Source organism: Mirounga angustirostris, unplaced genomic scaffold (genome assembly GCF_029215605.1).
Source record: "Mirounga angustirostris isolate CCGP_5_RB_7025 unplaced genomic scaffold, mMirAng1.0.hap1 SCAF_5, whole genome shotgun sequence".
Lineage (NCBI taxonomy): Eukaryota > Metazoa > Chordata > Mammalia > Carnivora > Phocidae > Mirounga > Mirounga angustirostris.
This window is the reverse complement of record NW_026991713.1, coordinates 159,316,691-159,337,476: the sequence shown is the minus strand read 5'-3', so window position 1 is coordinate 159,337,476 and position 20,786 is coordinate 159,316,691. Positions and strand designations below refer to the sequence as shown.

Below are 20,786 nucleotides of genomic sequence, written 5' to 3'. Positions count from 1 at the left end.
CTTGCTTCCTTTCCTGTTTTCCAAAAGAAGCAACATTTGTTTGCATTCTTTACCATACTGCTTTGGTGCTGGAAGCCAACAGGCAGCTAGCAGTACTATAAACCTCTTTTCCCTGTTTGATGTGCACTCAGTGTTCATTTACCATTTGCTTTTGTCATCTTCTACACTAAGTAGTTAACACTTGAATGTAGCACGTTACTTAGTTAGAGTATTCCTGGTATTCATTCACTCACCCATCCACCCATCTACCCACCCATTCACCCACCCGTCCACCCACCCATCCATCTGTCTGTCCGTCCATCCCATCCACCCACCCATCCATCCGTCCATACATCCATCCATCCATCCATCCGCCCGTCCATCCATCCGTCCGTCCATCCATCCAATCAGATTTACTCAATAACTGAGTGCCAGATGCAGTACACAATTGGTGGACTGAGACCTCCCCCACCCCTAGCTTTCAGTCTTACAGGCAAATTGATAGGTGAATACAAGGTAGAAAATATGATAGAGTTTCTTAAAAGGCTCTTTTGTTGCTTAACCTTTTGATTAGCTGTCTGGAGTGGGGTACAAATATATAGCAACTTTTAGAAAGAGTACTTTTGAACTTGAGATTTTCATCTGCTCTGCATGAATTCACTTCTCCACCGGAGCCTACTTCAGGTGCTATGTCAGATAGTTCAGGACTAGAAGCTGCTGGAACAGATGAGCCCCTCTACAGAGTATGTGCTACGATTTTTCTTGTCCTTTTCTCTACCATGGCCATCTACAAAACACTAGATAACCACATATAAAGTAAAATAAATGCATAGAACAAGGATCCAGCTTCTCTGGATGGGGAGGGTGTGCCTGGTGGGATGTGAGGTTAGCTGCTTAGGAGATAAAAATCTCACTCCAGCCTCACAGCTGAATTCGGACTGCTCTGTATATTCCTGAGTTCCTTTTGACTCACAGAATTCGCAGAAGTTCACGTTTTGGTTAAAAATCACAAAGGCTTCCACCTCCCAAGGCTTCCTAGGCACATTATAACTCCGTGTTGTCTTGTCGAAACTGATGCTCCACACATGTCTTTGTTTGGGCTTTTAACTTTTTTTTTGTTTGAAGGGAAAAAAAAAAGTATTTGCAGACTCACACATTTTCATTTACCTGTAGCCTTCAGGTTGCTTAATCAGGCTAAATACATTAAGACAATAATTAGGATGCCCTACAGAAGGACAAATGGAGTGTCAGTCCTCAATTTGCTTTTGTTCTTTGTGCCCTGTGGGTATTTTGTGTACTTTCACGAATGGTGTTCACACGTTAGTGACCCTGACAAGATGCAGCTGTAAAGCTTAGTATACAAAGTTCTGAGCCAGGAATCGGCCCGCGTTCTGATCTCTGTCCACCCTGCTGCTAACCAGCTCCGGGCTGTGAGCCATCATTGAGTCTCAGGGTTACTCTTTCCTCGAGTCCAAATGATTGATAATAACCTAGCACTTTATAATTTACAGTGTTAGTATCTTGCCACTGCTTTTGCTTTGTTTTGTACACTGCGTGTGTCAAATCTCGTTCTTTTGAAGTCCGAAAGCCCTTTCATGTTTTTTAATACTGCCCAATTGAAGTACAAGCAAACTAGAAATTTCTTTTTTTTTTTTTTAAAGATTTTATTTATTTATTTGACAGAGAGACACAGCGAGAGAGGGAACACAAGCAGGGGAAGTGGGAGAGGGAGAAGCAGGCTTCCCGCGGAGCAGGGAGCCCGATGTGGGGCTCGATCCCAGGACCCTGGGATCATGACCTGAGCCGAAGGCAGACGCTTAACGACTGAACCACCCAGGCACCCCTCAAACTAGAAATTTCTTGTTGGTAGCTGTGAAATAGTGTCTCGTGATATTCGAGTGACAGAGTAGCTGGAAGACAATTGAGGCAGTGAATCTCCTAAAATAGCCCTGTGTGGCCACAAATAAGTAGTGGGTTTGCAGACCCAGTGTGAACTGTTGAAAATTCCCGATCACCTCCTTGCCTGCCGAGGTGAAAACTCTGGGTGGAATCTGGTATTTTGATAGCATGCTGACTAGCTTTCTCGCGGGGAATGCCTGACATCGAACTTGACTTCTGCTCTCCGTAGTCCGCCAAAACCCAAGGACTCCGCACCTGCCCCTGCCCCAGGGAGAAATGGCAGTCAGATGGCCAGTGGCCAGAACCAGGCGCAGATGGCGGCTGGCTCCCATCAGCTCTCCGTTGGCCCGGGGCACAATTCCGCTGGCCCTAGCCCGCACACTCTGCGCCGAGGTAAGTAGCCACCTTTACTCCTTCCCCTTAGGGAGGGATGTGCAGACTTCCTTGGGTTAGCACAGGGATTCACGTTGCAAGGCTTTCCGACAGGGCATCTCCATGTCTGTTTTAAAGTGGCAAGCAGAGGGGAACCTGCTGGCTTCGTTGAAGGAGCACGCGACGCTTGATCTTAGAGTCTCAAGTTCAAGCCCCACATTGGGTGTAGAGATTACTTTAAAAAAAAAAAAACAACTTCAAAAAAAATGGCAAGCAGAAAAATCAGTCGTTTAAGAGCAAAATCATTAAAAGGAAATGAAATAATAGAGAGCAGAAAAGCGGGCATTTAAGAATATGTTTAAGCCACAAAGCCTAATAAACAAAAAGTTTTTTCTTGGAAACAACGCTCCCAGTTTTCCAGGAATCTGGCATTCCAAGCCATCCCTCTGCTTGGAAGCCACTGTAGCCTCTGTCGTAACCAGGCTCTACGGGTCTGCAAGCCGCTGTAACCTCTAGATTGAGGTCAGGGCTTTCTGGGTCCTGAGTGCTGTATGATCTGAATGGTTCCCACCCATATCCCTACCGTCCTCCAACCAGCAGTTAGGGGGGTTGGCTCTAAAACACAGCAGATCGTGTCTTCTCTCCGTTGAAACTGTCCCTCCGATGGCTTCTGTGCAGACCTCCCCTGTGGGGCCGGTGTGGTCCAGCCTGCCTTTGGGCCCCACACTTAACCACACCCCCTCTCTCGCCAAGCTTCAGCGGTGCTGGTCTGCTCTCTGCTCCTGGGATGCACTAAGCTCATTCCCTCTTTTTTTCTTTTTTTAAAGATTTTATTTATCTATTTGTCAGAGAGAGCACAAGCAGGGGGAGGAACAGGCAAAGGGAGAAGGAGAAACAGGCTCCCCACTGAGCAGGGAGCCCAACGTGGGGCTTGATCCCAGGACCTGGAGATCATGACCTGAGCTGAAGGCAGACGCTTAACAAACTGAGCCACCCAGGTGTCCCTCATTCCTTCTTTAGAACTTCTGTGTTCCATTTTTTCTCTTCTGGAACATTCTGACCCACATCTTCTTGTGGTTCTTTTTTTTTTTTTTTTTTTTTAATTTTACTGGGGTCAGAAGACCTACAATGAGGTCTACCCTCTTACATCTCTAAGAGTACTACATGCACAGTGTGGTGCAGCGGACTCTAGAACTTACTCATCCTGCATAATTGAAACTTGATGTCTGTTGCTTTGCAGCTGTCCATTAGCCCCTCCCCAGTACTCTCTCTCTAGCCCTGGCAACCACCATTCCACTCTGTGGGTTTGACTGCTTTAGATACTTGATATAAGTGCAATCACGCAGTATTTGTCTTATTGTGACTGCCTTATGTCACTTAGTGTAATGTCCTCTAGCTTCATCCACGATGTTGTATATGGCAGGATATCCTTCTTTTTTAAGGCTAAATAATACTCCGTTGCCCATATATCCCACATTTTTCTTTAAAGATTTTATTTATTTATTTGACAGAGAGAAAGACAGCGAGAGAGGGAACACAAGCAGGGGGAGTGGGAGAGGGAGAAGCAGGCTTCCCGCGGAGCAGGGAGCCCGATGTGGGGCTCAATCCCAGGACCCTGGGATCATGACCTGAGCCGAAGGCAAATGCTTAACGACTGAGCCACCCAGGTGACCCCATTTTTTTTTAATCCAATTATCCGTCGATGGACGTTTAGGCTGTTTCTACATCTTGGCTATCGTGAATAATGCTGCAGGGACCACAGGAATGCAAATATCTTTTTGAGATCCTGATTTCAGTTCTTTTGGCTAAATACCCAGAAGTGGGTTTGCTGGATCATATGGTAGTTCTAATTTTAGTTTTTTGAGGAACCTCTGTACTGTTTTCCATAATGACTGCACCAATTTACATTCCCACCAACAGTGCACAAGGGTTGCATTTTCTCTACATCTTCGCCAACACTTGTTGTCTTTGGGGGTTTTGTTAATAGTAGCCATTCTGACGGGGTGAGGTGATGTTTCACTGTGGTTTTGATTTGCATTTCCCTGTTGAGCATCTTTTCCTGTGCCTATTGGCCATCTGGATGACTTCTTTGGAGAAAAGTCTGTTCAAGTGTTTAGCCCATTTTAAAATCAGGTTATTAGTTGTTTTGCTATTGAGTTGTAGGTGTTCCTTACATATTTTGGAAATTAACCCCTTATCAGATAGATGGTTTGCAACTGTTTTCTCCAATTCTGTGGGTTACCTCTTCATCTGTCAATCGTTCCCTTTGCTGTGCAGAAGCTTTGTAGTTTGATGTGGACCCATACATCCATTCTTCTGTTGCTTGTGCTTTCGGTGCCATATCCAGGAAACCATTGACAATTCCGATGTCATGAAGCCTTCCCCTCTGTATTTTCTTCAAGGAGTTTGACATTTTCAGGTCTTATGTTTAAGTCTTTTTTTTTTTTTTTTAAGATTTTATTTATTTATCTGAGAGGGAGCGAGCAAGAGAGAGAGCGCGCGCATGAGCAGGGGGGAGGGGCAGAGGGAGAAGCAGACTCCCCGCTGAGCAGGGACCCTGATGTGGGACTTGATCCTGGAACTCCCGGATCACGACCTGAGCCAAAGGCAGACGCTTAACCGACTGAGCCACCCAGGCGCCCCTCTTATGTTTAAATCTTTAATCCATTTTGAGTTGACTTTTGCTCATGGTATAAGATAAGGGTCCAGTTTTATTCTGCCTGTGGACGTCCGCTTTTCCCAACACCACCCATTTAAGAAACTGTCCTTTCCTCATTGTATATCCTCAGTGCCCTGTCGAAGATCAGCTGGCCGTTTATGCGTGGAATTTTTATAAGTTACAGGCAAGGAGGCAAAGTCAGGGACACTGCTTGGTTACAGACCCCACCTGGTCCTTCTTAAGGCGATCCTCTCTCCTGAGCCACCATCATCTTCATCTGTACCCCAGCTGATCCCGGAGGGTAATTAGGTCTTCTCTTCCTGGATTCTGGGTATAACCCTGCTTCCAGGTTGAGGCCCTCCTTATGGCCACCTTAGGGGTCTTTCCTGCTTCCTCAAACCACAGATCACAGGACGAGTGTGATCCTTCAGCCCTCGCCTCAGCCTCCCCAGACGTTCACAGGTGGTCTTGGACAAGGTCCACCATTCTCCCACGGCCCCGGCACCCGACTCTCCTGCCTCCTCTCCTAATTCCCTCGGTATCCTTTCCTGCCAGGAATGGTCTTTCATCCAGTGGGAATTTACAATTAATATCGCTCAGAATAGAAAGCTAGACATTTTTCTTTTTAAGTTGCTTATGGTAACCAGAGAATGGCTACTATTCCAGAGTCCTTCCTTTGTCGGTTGGTTGGTTGTTTCTTTAGGAAAAGGTCTTCCAAGGTCCAGGGTCAAAAGTTCTAGGCCAGCAGAGCAGAGCAGACTTTATACCTTTTTCATGCCTGAATTCTGAGCCCTGTGAGCAGGGAGCCAGGCAGTGTAGGAAGGAGGAAGGGGATGAAAAAGAGTTCAAGGAGTCCATAGAGCATGGTTGTGAGCCTCTGTTCTGCCAGTTATTAGCTGTGTGATCTTTTGCAAATACTTGACTCCTCTGAGCGTCGGTTTTCTCCACCGTGAAATGGGTATGACAATGCCTGTCTTACAGGGAGCTAATGGGACTTATATGAGACTTAAATGGGACTTCAATTTATGTAGGGGGCCTAACTTGTGTGCTGGTGATGTGGGGTAAATGATCCTCCTTAATTTCTCTACCGCTTTTGGGGAAGATTAGTAGGATCTCAGTACAATTTGAAAAATACTAACATCTCTCCTTTCCACCCACCTCTCCCAGCCCAAAACCTGATCTCCAGACCCATTGTTTTCCATTTCTACCTCCTCAGTACCAAATTCTGCACCCAAGCCCTCTTAGTGACACTGATCTCAACTGGTATGAGAAGGATGGTGATGCGCTTCAACTCTCCTTAGAGAAATCTAGCTAAGACAACTCTTCCAGACTTACTTGTACTTCTATCCAGAGCATAGCTGTTAATTCAAATGATTCTGGAATTGGTAGAATTCCTGTTATTTAAAAAAAACAAAACAAAAAACTAAGCCTTCTGAGAGAAGCTGGCTTAGGGCAAGGGGCCATGGTGCATGTATAGGCAGATCAGTCATGCTTGGGGGTCACCCTCTTCTAGCTGTTCTTGCTTCTCCCTGATTCTTCCCGGGCTCTCAGATCACGTGGGAAGGACACTGACAAGTGGGCAGCTCAGTGGGCTTAGAGCAGCAATTCCGTGTAGGGAGGCGGCCCCCCCACCGTTCACTGAGTTTTCTTCATATTGAACTTTTCAAACGACAGGTCTTGGGGTACCTGGCTGGCTCTGTGTGTAGAGCATACAACTCTTGATCTCGGGGTCATGAGTTCAAACCCCACATAGGGTATAGAGATCAGTAAAATTTTTTTTTTTTAAGATTTTATTTATTTATTTGACAGAGAGAGAGAGAGCGAGAGAACACAAGCAGGGGGAGTGGGAGAGGGAGAAGCAGGCTTCCTGTGGAGCAGGGAGCCCAATGTGGAGCTTGATCCTAGGACCCTGGGATCATAACCTGAGCCGAAGGCAGACGCTTAACGACTGAGCCACCCAGGCACCCCGATCAGTAAAAATTTTTTAAATTAAAAAATAAACAGCAGGTCTTTAAAGGTCCCTATGTGTATAAGGTACTTTTTCTTTTTACCATAAACTTCTTGTTTGGGAATAATTTTAGATTTCCAGAGAAGTGGCAGAGGCAGTGTGGGTTGTCCCCATATGCCCCTCACCCACTTCTCCAACTGTTAACGTCCCAGGTCCCCAGGGTGCGTTTATCGCAGCCCAGAGACCAACCCCACTGCTTTACTATGGACGAAACTCCGTATTTTGTTCAGATTTCACCAGTTCCACCAACGTCCATATTCTGTCCTCGGCTCGCTCCCATCCAGGAGACCACGGCGCATGCATCCACCTCATCTCCTGAGTCTCCTCTGGGCCGTGACAGTTTCTGTCCTCCCTTGTGTTTTCGTGGCCTTGATGGCTTGGGGGAGGGCCGGTCAGGCATTTTGAAGGACGTCCTCAATTCGAGTTTGTCAGCTGCTATTCTCCTGGTTAGACTTGGGCCTGGGGGCTTGGGGGAGGGAGACCACAGAGTGAAGTGCCCTCCCGCTTGCATCCTTGCACGGGGCGCTTGGGATCCGCCGTGGTGAGGTTCACCTGATAAAGGCGGTGTTGGCTCTCGCCGTGCTGTTCTTACTGAAAGGTGTTTTCCCCCTTTGTGCAGCTGTTAAAAAACCTGCTCCTGCACCCCCGAAACCAGGAAACCCACCTCCTGGCCACCTCGGGGGCCAGAGCTCTCCAGGAACATCTCCGCACCCACCCAGCCTGTCACCAAAGCCAACCACCCGCAGCCCTTCTCCTCCCGCCCAGCACGCGGGCCAGGCCCCCGGCCAGCCCTGCACCACCTCGCAGCCCTCTGCGCCCCGGAGGTACTCCAGCAGCCTGTCCCCGATACAAGCCCCCAGTCACCCGCCGCCGCAGCCCCCGACGCAGGCCGCGCTGCTGGGGCACAGCAGACCGAGTGGCCAGGGCCCGCCCGCCCCGGTGGCACTGCCCAGTGAGCCTGGACTTGAGCAGCCGCCTCACACCCCTCCCCAGACTCCAACGCCCCCCAGGACTCCACCTTTAGGAAAACAGAACCCCAGCCTGCCAGGCTCTCAGACCCAGGCGGTGAGTAACCCTGAGACGGTGCAGCCACACACCGGAACCTTACCGAGACCGAGACCAGTACCAAAGCCGAGGAACCGGCCCAGTGTGCCTCCACCCCCACATCCTCCTGGCGCCCACTCTGCTGGGGACGGCACCCTCACCAACGCAGCTCCCACTGCTTCCAAAATAGTAACGGGTAAGTGAGACACCGGCTCAGACCTTTCCCCCCATCCACGCTACATTGCTTCCGGACTCTCCCCTTTCAGTTTAGGCTTTGGTTTTCAGCAGGGGGCAGCAAACCATCCCCACTGGCCAGATCCGGCCCATAGCCCATTTTTATAAATAAAGTTTTATTGGGACACAGCCACTCTAATTTGTTTACATACTGTCTTTGGCTGCCTTTGTGCTAACATAACAGTGGTATAGTCCTATCAGAGAGTATTTGGCTCACAGAGCCTAAAAATATTTACTACCTGGCCCTTGAAGTTAGCTGGCCTCTGATTTATAGTTTCATATGTGCTTAAGACCTATCTACCTTTACCTTCTTCTAAGTATAATGACCTAATGCAGGTGGAAGGTGTTGTACAACATGAGCATGAAATCCATCTCTTAGCAAACTCCTCATTAAGATACTTATTTTCCTTCTAAAGCTAAAAATGTTCATAGTAAGTGAAGCATTTCGGGTATAACTTTAAAAAAACGTGATCTGTGCCCATTTGGATGCTCCGGGAAGAGAAGTCTTGGGGCGTGATCACATCAGAGCGTGAGCCTCAAGTGGTGAGGGAGGGGAAGGATCAAGAATTTCCCATAATTCCTGTGGAAACCTGTTTCGGGTGGTGGTGATTATATAGATTTCAGTGGGCTACCTAATGGGGTGGTTTGTTTTGTTTTGTTTTGTTTTTTACAGGTAGTCTAGAACATGATCATTTTACTTAATTATTATTTCTTTAAAAAGTTCTACCCCAAGGGCTCTAATACACTATTTGATTTAAGGATGGGGTGGATGGGGTTTTTAATGTGTTTTTAAAAATGGCACTTAGGAGCTTTGAATCACAACAGCTTAGTTTTAAATTTCCTACGTGGAGCTAGTTTGTACCGCACAACTTCTCTGCTGAAATGAGCCAACGGTATCCCCTGGACTGGTATCCCAAATGATGAGGGTTAACCAAATAGTCTATCTTTTGATAACCCTATTTTTTTTTTCCAGGAATATACTACATAAGTGCACATATTATAAATGGTTAATAATTTCTGATGACACTCCAGCATTTATTTTTAAAAAACAAAGCCATATTGGTGTGTTTGTTTGTTTGTTTCCCAATAGATGCCCTCACAGGTGGGGAAGGTTCCCAGGACTAAGGTCTGTAACCCCCCCAAGCAGCTCTCACCACAGCTCGAAACGCTCCTGCTTAGCCCTATTTTGCATATGTGCTTGTGACTGTGTGCTCAGGAGCAGCTACTTGACGCCCTTGCCATCCGTTCTGTAGCATTAGACATTCCTTATGTTCTTAGCAAAAGCATCCCGAGCCGCAATGCTCCAAATTCAAGAGGTAGATGTCAGTAGATTGAGAACCCGATTTCAAGCTACTCTCATAAGATACGAGGAGTGTCTTCTTTCTTGTTGGTAAGCCTTTCCTAAAGGATCCTGCTCTTCTCACTGATTTACCTCTCATAGATTGGCTCATCACATCCAACCAAAGAGGACTCGGGTGCAGTCAGCACAGAAAATTGTGTTCCCTGTGTCTTGAGCTTTAATTTTTTAATTGTATATTTTAAGTGCAAGTTAACCGCATGGAGCTTCTTAATTTGATGTTTGAAATTCTCGGACCAAAAAAAAAAAAAATCTTCCTCCAAAGATCCCACACTAAATTCCTTTGCATTCCAGCATGCTTACATTTTGCTTTCTTAAACCATATGAGCTTTTCCAAGGGCACCGTGAGGCTCATCTACAACCCGCCTTTGGGTCCGCATTTGGACACCGTAAGGCTCTCGTTATGTGTACCGTTGCTCTCAGCCACTGAGCTGAGCCTTAAACCTTTGGTGGGCTACTTCGACAGAGTATTCACAGCTTTGGTCTGAGTAAGACTTTCTGGAGAAACCGGAAAGGGAAACTAGAGTGCGACCGTTAGGACATGGAGGAGGACACAGGGATGAGTCCCCCTTCCCGACTCCTTACAACCCAGAAGCCAGGGGTTGCCCGATGGGGTGTGGAAGTCATGCACAACAGTAAAGTAACTAAGCCCTAATCAAGGCTGAGCCTTTTAACATGTCAATACTTGGGACACACCAAAATTACCCCCCTCCACCCAGATCTTTCCTTCTTTTTAGACCGAGAACTACAAACCAGAATCATGTCTGTTATTTAATACCGTTCTCCACCCAGGTGTATTTATTCCAGAAAGCTATCTTACTGATCTGGTACAGCCCCATAAGGCTCTGTACTTTATAATTATCACGTCAGGGAAATTTTATATAAAAACTACTTTTCCTTAAGATGTTAAGCTAAGTATTTAAAAACCAATCTATGTTATGAATTCTCCTAAACTCAAGAAATTCCAGGTCACCACAATGACCTTTGTATTGCAGAATTAACTTTTAATTGCTTAAAAATGCCCAGACTACCCGCAGAAGCGCACAGAAGGCCAGCATTTAGGACTCATGAGTCCGCTAGTGTTAACCATTCCGATATGGCTATTGGGTATTTCAACATAACTTCCAAGGAAGGCGTTGCTTTATTACGACATCGTGTGTTTTTACGTGGGAAACCACAGACAGATTCCTAGAAACAGGTTATTCGTTTAGAGCAGTTAATCCCAAAAAAGTGGAATTAAGGCTTGGGCATTAGGATAAACTCTTGGGGGAGATTGTTGCTGCCAAGCACCTTTGGCAGTTCAGCACCGGCCCGGGGGGAATGGAGGGATTCTGATGTCACTGGAATCTCTTCTTCATCGTCACTGTAGAAAGCATGACAAGGCTTTTAGCTTCAAAAGTAAGAGAGTGTACATCTTGCTGTTTTTAAAATAATAGATTCTAGCCAAGAGTGTTCTAATTTCAACATTTTATTAAATAATTTAGATGTATGACCTGCCATATTCAGTAGGAACTGAAATTGGAATATTTAATGGTAAGGAAAAGGCACCTGATTGGCCAAAGCACTTGTGCTACTTTATGATCATGTTTGTGCACTAATGCCTGTTACTAACCGGGCACCCTAACCCTGCCTGCTTGCATCCCTACTAACAGTGCATGTACTGAAGGAGGCTGGCTTCGTTCATGCTTGCTGTCAGTCACCCTGGATACGAAGTGTGCTCACAGACGTGTGACAGGTGCTCACGGGGCTGGCCCTGTTACTTCTCTCACTTCTGTTCTTTTCTATACCAGGCAGGCTTGAGGTGTAGTAGAAAGAAGACATTGTAGACTCGGACATGCCCGAATTAGAATTGCAGCTCTCTGTGTAACATCAGATAAGGCACAGCCTGGCTGATCAGTAAGAGGGTGATGTTTGTGAGAATTTCTCCTGAAGGGATTAAATCAGATAAAATAAGAAAACATCTTACAGTTCTTAATATTCACGGGGTCCTAAGTAAACAGTAGCTATTTATGATCATTTTTATCTTGGAAAAAATAGATATTCAGAGTTATGTATTAGATTCATAGGTCAATGCTTTAAAAACTCATATGCCCAGACCCAGCCTTCTAGAACCCAGACACGGGAGGGCTGGGGCCCAGGCATCCATATTTAGATTCTGATGCCACCACTTGGTTTTCCCAATATCGCTTCTTTCATGGGTGAAAAAGACAATGCTCAGGAGTAGAAGATATTTCTTAATACTTCATGATATTACATGAGCCTGAGAATACCCACAAGGCACCCATCCTCTGTGCAAGGATACACCATGTCGCTCTCAGGATCATCCTTAAAACCGCGACACTTTGCTGGTTCTCACGGTGTTCTTTTTTAAAACTAACCTCTTTTTTTGGGCCCCTGGGTGGCTCAGTTGGTTAAGCGACTGCCTTCGGCTCAGGTCATGATCCTGGAGTCCCGGGATCGAGTCCCACATCAGGCTCCCTGTTCAGCAGGGAGTCTGCTTCTCCCTCTGACCCTCCTCCCTCTCATGCTCTCTGTCTCTCATTCTCTCTCTCGCAAATAAATAAAAAAGTTTTAAAAAAATTAAAACTAACCTCTTTTTATATCCCAAAAGAAACACATTTAAAAAAATTAATCACGGATATGAAAGGAGATTTGGAAACTAGAACTAATAAGAAGGCACTCTTCTACAGTTGAAGAAGTTTGCTATTCATATTCTATTTTTTCTCTACTCTAGTTTTTTTTTCCCTAAAAGTCCAGGGGGTGCCTGATCATAATTATTTTGCAAAAATAGATTTTGATCTTGCATCATATGCTCCATCCCGTGTTATGATGGAGTTTTGACAACCATCTTTTCAAATGACTCCTTAACGTTAAGCAGGCGTATTTTTGCTCATAGCCGGACATTTCAGTGGCTTCTGCTTCTACTTGCAGTTTACTTTTAATAACTAGACATCAGAATCATGTCAAGGTAAATATCCAGTGAGACCTGAACAGGATCTCTCCTTTGACTAAAATAATAAAAACTGGGCACCAAAGCTCTGACAGCCCTAGCGTGCTGGCGAGCAGCAGAAGGGAGTCCTTACCTCAGGTTACAGATTGGTCAGGCAGGGAAGTTGATTCGCCCTGCAGCTGTGCCTGGAAAGTTTAACTTCAAGGATGTATTTGGGTCTATTACCTCTCAGAGTGACCATTCGAATAACCTTAGACAAGCACATCTTGTTGAGGTAACAAATAAACTTTGTAGGACCATACCCGCAATTATAGAGGGCCCATTCTGGCCCTTGGGGGGCTAACTTCCTTGATACAGATACTCAAAAAAAGAAAGGAACCCGGTGAGATTTGTCCAAGCTGCCGATCAGGGGTAACATTCTGCCTGAGAGGAGATGCAGCGTGCTGGGCGTCTCTGTCTTTTTGGTTTGGGTTTTATAATATAACGTCAGTCATGTGACCTTAGCTCCAAACTCTATGCTCAAAGACCAGCCCTTTTTAGAATGCATATAAATTTGTAAATTTGCAGCCAGGAGGTTTTAGAGGCATTTTTATTTTTATTTTTATTTATTTATTTTTAATTCATCTGAGATACAGAGAGAGCAGAGAGTAGGGGCAGAGGGAGAGACAGAGGGAGAGGGAGAAGCAGGCTCCCTGCTGAGCCAGGAGCCCGACATGGGGCTCTATCCCAGGACCCTGGGATCATGACCCAAGCCAAAGGTAGACACTCAACCAACTGAGCCACCCAGGCGCCCCTAGAGGCATTTTTATAATTTTTTTAAAGATTCTATTTATTTATTTGAGAGAAAGTGCGAGAGAGAGAGCGCAAGTGGGGTAAAGGGCAGAGGGAGAAGCAGACTCCCTGCTGAGCAGGGAGCCCGATATGGGGCTCGATCCTGGGACCCAGGGATCATGACCTGAGCCGAAGGCAGACGCTTAACGACTGAGCCACCCAGGCGCCCCTAGAGGCATTTTTTAAAAATAGAATTCCTTCAAAAGATTTTCTAAAAAATCTCCCTTCTCTCTGGCACTGGCCGTAAAACCTCTAACTAGGCCCTCACAATTTGCTAAAACACACACCTCCTAGAGAAACAAATGATTCTAGGTTATTTAGGTTATTTAGGATTCTAGGTGATTTAGGTTATTCCTAAAATAACCTTTTCCACCTTTTTACTACAATGAACCAGAGTGTTTAAGACTCACGCATTATATCCTCAGAGGCCGTCTTCTCTGTCAGGACCCTCACCCGAGGACGCACAGACTCCTGCGGGGCGGAGGGAGAGCGCTAGGCCAATGAAGAACCAGACTCTAGGGCCCAACCCGTCTGGCTCTGATCCTCTGTGCGGAGCTGAGTCTCTCAGAGTCCCCCTTTCTACCTCTACGGTGGCACTAGTGCTGCCTTGGGGTCCTTTCACGGGGGGCCAGTGAACTGACGCGATGATGTGTGTGGAGCCCCCCGCACCATGTCTGGTATACGGTAGCTGCTCAGTGGTCCAGCCATTGTGATGAAGAGCAGTCTCCTTCTGAAAGCTGGCTCTGCACACATGCTGATTCTTACTACTTCTTGTGTGGGAACAGATTTGCTGTCTTCTTTTTAAACATGGTTCAGCCGGCCTGGCTGGCTCAGTCAGTGGAGCATGTGACTCTTCATCTCAGGGTCATGAGTTCAAGCCCCATGTTGGGCATGGAACCTACTTAAAACTTTAAAGATAATAATAAAATCATAAATAAATAAAAATTAAATCAACTGTCTTTAAAAAAATAAAAACTAAAAGTGGTTCTTGTAAGGGGGCGCAGGGCTGGGAAATAATGTACCTGCCAACTTCAGGCAAACCAGGGGAGCAGGCAGGAGGCAGAGGGAAGGAACGTCCCTTATGCTCCCACCACACATTTTTTTTCCTGAGTGTACAATTTGTGTGTATTCATCATAAATAGAGAATTTCAGGAAAGTACAAATCCAGAAATTATTTATGTGTGACGGGAAGGAAGGGAAGGAAGGAAGGAAGGAAGGAAGGAAGGAAGGAAGGAAGGAAGGAAGGAAGGAAGGAAGGAAGGAAAGGAAGGAAAGGAAGGAAGGAAGTAAAAGGAAAGGGAAGAGGGGCGCCTGGGTGGCTCAGTTGGTTAAGCGACTGCCTTCGGCTCAGGTCATGATCCCGGAGTCCCAGGATCGAGTCCCGCATCGGGCTCCCTGCTCGGCAGGGAGTCTGCTTCTCCCTCTGACCCTCCCCCATCTCATGTGCTCTCTCTCATTCTCAAATAAATAAATAAAATCTTAAAAAAAAAAAGGAAAGGGAAGAAAAAAAGAGAGAAAAGAAAAGGAAAAAAAAAGAAAGGAAAAGAAAAGAAAGTTTGTCCTCTGAAAAGGATCTGTGGCTGATCGGTGTTGGTTTGCATGTAAATCCACATATTAACAAGTAGAAATCTAATCAGTACGTATAGTGCCTTTGCATCACACGTCCCCCACCAGGCATGGCAGTTCCATAGTCTCTGGTAAACTCTTCAGGCTAAAAAGAGACACTGACTGGTTGCACCATCTGTCTTGTTGGGTTAGGGATTGAATTTGCAATGGATTTCTTGTACCAGTCTTGTCTTTGAGACGTGACTACTCTGCCTGAGACTATAGGAGGGGAGGATTGGAAAAATGGGAGGGCTGGAGGGCTCTTCCTCATCTATCCATCCAACTGGCCAGCCACAAATTTTATTGAGGTTGAGCCGTTAAACAGCCACTGTTCTAGGCACTGGGGATGCACTGAACAAGACAGACACGGTCCCTGCTCTCGTGACTTCCTTTCTGCTGAGGTCAAGTCTGAGACATTTGGATCCCTGTTCTGTGCACACAGCCCACCCCTGACTGCACCACTGGACAGTGCAATGCAGTGCAGTTCAGTTGGTTTTACAATTATTGTAAGACCGGAACTGTCAAGTGCATTTAGCACTTGAACCTCTCACACCTTGGCATCTCCATAAATCTAGAAATTTCTCTTGAGTTGTGGTTGCATAGGAAACTTGGAGGGCTGGGGCTGCCAACCCAAGAGCCCTTGTGAGAAAGGGGAATAAATAGATCTTGCAGCTCAGAACTGTGGGGTTATGCAGGAGCAGGAACCAGTCATAAAGAAGTGAGCCCCCCAGCGCGCACCTGCGTGTGCCCGCAGCCTGTGTGGAGAAGGAGCAGGTGAAAGAGAAGTTAAGAGAAGTTCTTAAACATATTGGGGAGACTCCCAGGACACTCCAGCCCGGCAACGTGAAATTACAGCAAATTTGAACCTCTCCCTTCTCTCCGGCACCGGCCGTAAAACCTCTCTAACTAGGCCCTCACAATTTGCTAAAACACACACCTCCTAGAGAAACAAATGATTCTGTTTTGATCAGGGGCCATCTCCCCCACTGGACTGCCGGCTTCATTAAAGCTGTGTCTGGCTTGTTCACTGTTGTGCCCTCTCAGGTAGATGCTCAGTAAGTACTTGTTCATGAACGAATGCATCTGAGCCTCCCCGGCCTCACCAGGAGGCCGGCCATGACAGGTGAAGATGTCTCTTGTGGGTTGAGGAGTGAGGGACCGACGGCTTGAGGATTGCGCATTTGCCCTCTCGCTAGAGGAATTCCAGCCAACATAATAAGACATGAAAAAGGAACTGGAGTATAAGTATTAGAAGGAGAAGAGAAATCGGTATTTGTGAGAGGCTGGTGATCTACCTCAGGGATTGTTACCCAGGGGTTGACAAGGGGCCATCTGGCCGTGTCTGGAGACATCTTTGTCACACTGGGGGAGAGAGGGCTGTCTGCCACTGGCCTCTCATGCATGAAGGGCAGGACAGCTGCTGCACATCCTACAGGGCACAGGACGGCCCCCCAACCCAGATTGATCCAGCCCAAAATGTCACTGGTGCCAGGGCTGGCATAGCAGGAGTAACAGGAGAATAGACTCCTGGGTCCCAGAGGAGGGGGCTCTCTCCAGTGAGGCTCACCTATCCCCTCAGCCCTGATTTGTGAGGAGGTTTTAGTTAGCGCATGAGAGGCTTGGTGAGAATGAGGTTTCCTCTCTTCGGTCAGAAGGAGCGCCCCCTGCAAGGGCTGCATCTCTGAGGGCTCCCGGGAAGGGCCACCAGAGCCAGGAGGCAGGGCTGTGCCACTCGGCTGCCCTGGGGTCTGAGAGAGTTGACCCAACTTCCAGGGGCTGACGGTGCCTGTAGTGATCGAGGGTGTGTGTGCATGCTTCTCTTCTTCTTGAGCGCCCTAGGGCGGCCTCGTGGGCATTACCACACGCTGACAGCGTGTCTCCTGTTTTTGTCCAGACACCAGTTCTAGAGTTTCAGAGCCGCTTCGCAGCACCTTTCCTGACATGCTTTCAGACTCAGCCAGCAAAGACTTGCCCGGACGCATTCTGTTGGATATAGACAACGATACAGAAAGCACCGCCCTGTGAAGAAAGCCACGCCCCGGCCACGCCCCCGCACCGCCACGCCCCCTTTCACCCTGGCGAGCAGAACAGGGGCAGGTGCGCGCTTCTCTCTGCAGACCAAACAGTGAAGAGCTTTCAGTGAAGGGAAAAGAAGGTCTGGCATGCAGGCCTTCGCCTCCCCGCAGCCCCAGGAGAAGGTGGAGGCTGACACTTTAAGCTGAATGACCTGTGTCTTGAAGTTGGCTTTCTTTACACGGGAAAGAAATCATGCCAAAAAAATTAAAAAAAAAAAAATTAAAAAGAAAGAAAAACAGAAAAAGAAAAAAGAAGTACCCAGAATGGAAAGAGTATTATTGCCGAGATGTGTGTAGGAATCTTTGTCACAGCCGTTGAGGCAGGTGGCACGAAAGGCAATTTGGAATGAAGAAGAAGCAGCGCGTGAACTATCTATTTAATAAAATGCATGCATTATGCAAATCGCCTACTTCCTGCTACTTGGACTTTCCTTCTATTAGGAGGGAGGTTCCTCTCCTTCATAATTGCTGCAGAATCATTTTGTATGAAATATGGTCGTGCCCCCCCCGACCCCTCAAACCCACGAGCATTGATGGTGACTGCTGGATCCGTCACCTCAGCAAACTGGATGTGACTTGTGCCTTGTTGGATTGCCAGAATGTAGAAAGAAATGTACTGTGTTTTTTTTTTTTAAACAATGTAATTGCTACTTGATAAGGACCGAACATTATTGTAGTTTCATGTTTAATTTGAATTAAATATATTCTGTGGTTTATATGAAAACTTTATAATTCTCGGAAACAAAACTGTGGCTTGTGTGTGTGTGCGCGCACGTGTTGTCTTGTCACTTAACTAAACAGAATTTGGGTGAGACATCAAAGATTCCTGTGTCCCCAAAGCACTTCCTACACTTATTAATGACATTGAAAATATATACCCATGAACCCATTTCCCCCTGTATCTTAAATTTATATTTGCTTAAGGCTGACCGTCTCCCTCCTCAGAAGCCATCCCCCCTTGGCTGTAGATCAAGCTCCCCTTAGAGACCAAGGGTCTCGGTGTCGGTTGCCCATCGGCATTGAGCCCCTTCTCCAGGGAGCCCACTGTGTGCCGTGAGGCATCTCGGCGGCGCCTTGGACGTGCTTCCTCTGCAGCGCTGGTGCTCAGGAGAAAACGGAGATACCGTGCTTGCCAAGGAGGTGGTGTGGGTGTCTGGGGACTAGGAAGGTCCGTGCTGGACATTGTCCCCAGAATGGCACACGTGTTTTGTTATTGCTGGCTCTGAAACATAACACAGACCCTCTTTATTTGAAGAATGTTTCAGTTTTCACTCTCCTTCACTTGTTAAAATCTCCCAACCCCAGCAGCTCCAATCTAAAGAAAAATGATGATAATTTGGTTTTGTCTGCGTGTCAAAGGTAAACACCAAACCAAGGCTACTGCCCATCTTTTGGATGGGGGCTCGGCTTGCGTTCGGAACCGCAAGCGCACCATGGTGGAAGCATCTGCGAGCTCCCACAGAGACGTGATTACCCCTGCTGGGACAGTCCCCACCTTGCTGTCCCCTTCTCCTGGCACTAACACCATCAGAGAGGAGAGGTTTTATAATCGAAACTCACAGTGGCTGTCCCTGGTCATCCAGGAAGGTGCTGGTGTCTAGGAAGATGCTGGTTTCCGTTTGCTTCCCTCAGAACAGTTTCTCATAGAACGTTCTAGCCCTGTGTGCTCAGGCCTTCTCTTTCTGCTCCCCCACCCACGGCAACACCAGGGTCAAGGCCCTCTTCCTTGCACCACGCCTTGCATTCAGGACCCATCTATCCCGTTCTTGGTGCAGCATTTGGAGACCCTTGTCCCCCTCCTGGGACTCCAGCTCCCAGTGCCCCCCAAGTCCAGTGAGCCCCACAGGTGCTCATATTTGAAGGTATGAAGACAGACCCTCCACCGGCTTCTCCACCTGACATCTGTTCCCACCATTTTCCCATCAGCACCGTGGCCCTGGCAGCCTGTGACCATATTTCAGAGCCTTCCCTCTCTTCCAGTGGACACTGTTCTGCCATCTCTTCATTCCGGGGCACCAAGTGACATCTGTGACTTACAGTCTGTTGCATCACATGGGGTAGCAGCTCACTGGCGGATGTTTCTAAGCCTCCACTTTGGAATGTCTTAGTGGCGGTGCTGGGGACAAGGAAAGATCTGGCATGGCAAAGCGGCGAGGGGAGAGCGATCAGAGTCAAAGCCAGAGAGGGGCCTGGCCATGAGGGGTAATTCCCATCAGGGAATGTGGACTTCATCCCGGGAGCCTGGGAGAGTCACTGAAGGATTCTAGGCAGAAGAGTGGCACAGTCAGATTCGCTGTCTTTGCCTGTAGCTGCACAATGAGCAAGACTGGAGTCAGGAAGGCCAGCAGTCAGGAGGCTGTGACAGTGACCCGGGGGAGAGATGGCATCGGCCTGCATGACCGTCGTGATGGCTCCCACTGAGATGCACTTCCAAGCCCCACCAGTGGCAGCAGAGGTCTCTGGGGCTTGGCTGAGGGGCCGCGTGGGGAAGGAGCTCAGGACCCCAGCAGAGCCTGCTGGGCCTCCCCTCCCCGCCTTGGGCCCTTGGAGAGGAGCGCTTAGCCTCCCCCTGGAGCCCACTTGCTGCAGGCCAACCCAGGCTCCGGTCGGGGGACAGTTCCCGAGGGTCTGGGGAGTAGCCACGTTAGCAAACGGCTCCCCACAAAGGCGGGGGTGTGCCTTCGCCCGACCCACCGCTGACCTCGGGACCAGTGTGGCAGAGCCAGGCCTCTGACAAGGCTGGCCCCAGGTCCTGAGAGCAACCAGCAGGGACTCCAGAGACACTTGGGTGACTAAGTGAAGCCAGTGGCTCTTCAGCCTCAGGGTTTCCTGTCCGTGTTCCTTTCAAGTGTGGAAATTGGGGTCCCTGGAGAGACTGCTCTGAGAACAGAGTTCCGAGTTCTGTTACGCCAATAAGTGGTTCCAGTCCGCCCCAGCTCCCTTTATCCCAGGGCCGGAATCACGACTCGAGGCGCTAGGCTCCCCCAGGGCCAGGTCTGTGGGCCTGCCCTTGACCTTAGCCGTGCACGCAGCCAACAGCCTGTGTGGGTCATTCCGGCAGACCCCAGCAGGGCCCAGAACACAGAAAGGAGGATGGCTGGGACTGCGTGGAACAGGGGTGGCTGCTCTTCAGGTCCAAAGCCCCACTGCCCCTCGGTCAGTAGAGATTTGCTGTGGGGTTGCCCATCCTTCTGGCCGCTTGTTTGAGGGCAAGCAGCCTTGTGGGAATTAAGTGGAGAAACAGAATCGACGTCAGCACTTGGGAAGTGCACACATTTCCCTGATTTCCTTAAAGCACAAGATTCCAGGGTGCCCCCTCTGGTCTACTTCCCAGAGATCATATGGAAAAGCAAGTGTCACAGCGAGGAAAGCTCTGGGGACCAGCTATTCCTTCACCCAAAGCCAGCAGGAGTGGAGGCAAGCGGTGGCCTGCAGGTCCCATTCCTTGCGCTTTGAACGTGAGCCGGGCAAAGTCCAAATGCTAGTGCTCGGCCCTGGAGATGGGGCTGCTGCCAGGCTGGGAGGCCTGGCGGGTCTCTTCACTTGTTTATCAGTTTGAATTTCGCCCGTGGTGTCGCACAATAGACAAGAAGAGTGAATAGCCTTTTGAGAAGAGGCAGCTTTGACACTTCTTTTCTCCCCTACCTTCTACCCTCCATTCCCTTTTAAGAAGAAAAGAGCTAAGTGTCACGTTGAAAATGGCCCATGAACTCCTTTGAAACCTCACAGTAAACAAACGAAGCTTTATTATTTATTTCCTTTCATTACAAAAA

The 20,786-nt window shown here is 47.9% G+C and overlaps 1 protein-coding gene across 5 annotated transcripts in view; it reads left to right on the top strand.

The window, feature by feature from the left end:
- The window catches only part of ARHGAP17 (Rho GTPase activating protein 17), an 89,182-nt gene extending 71,445 nt beyond the window's left edge, over positions 1–17,737 (top strand). For 2 of the 5 annotated variants that reach the window (XM_064592830.1, XM_064592833.1), the window contains 3 exons: positions 2,108–2,271; positions 7,537–8,157; positions 16,833–17,737. In XM_064592830.1, the coding sequence (XP_064448900.1) occupies positions 2,108–2,271; positions 7,537–8,157; positions 16,833–16,963 (916 nt within the window). In that variant the 3' untranslated portion in view covers positions 16,964–17,737. Of the gene's footprint in view, positions 1–2,107; positions 2,272–7,536; positions 8,158–9,285; positions 9,322–11,036; positions 11,086–16,832 lie in introns of all 5 variants that reach the window. The other 3 variants (XR_010411928.1, XM_064592831.1, XM_064592832.1) reach the window with 3 other exon arrangements.
- The last annotated feature ends 3,049 nt before the right edge of the window (positions 17,738–20,786 follow it).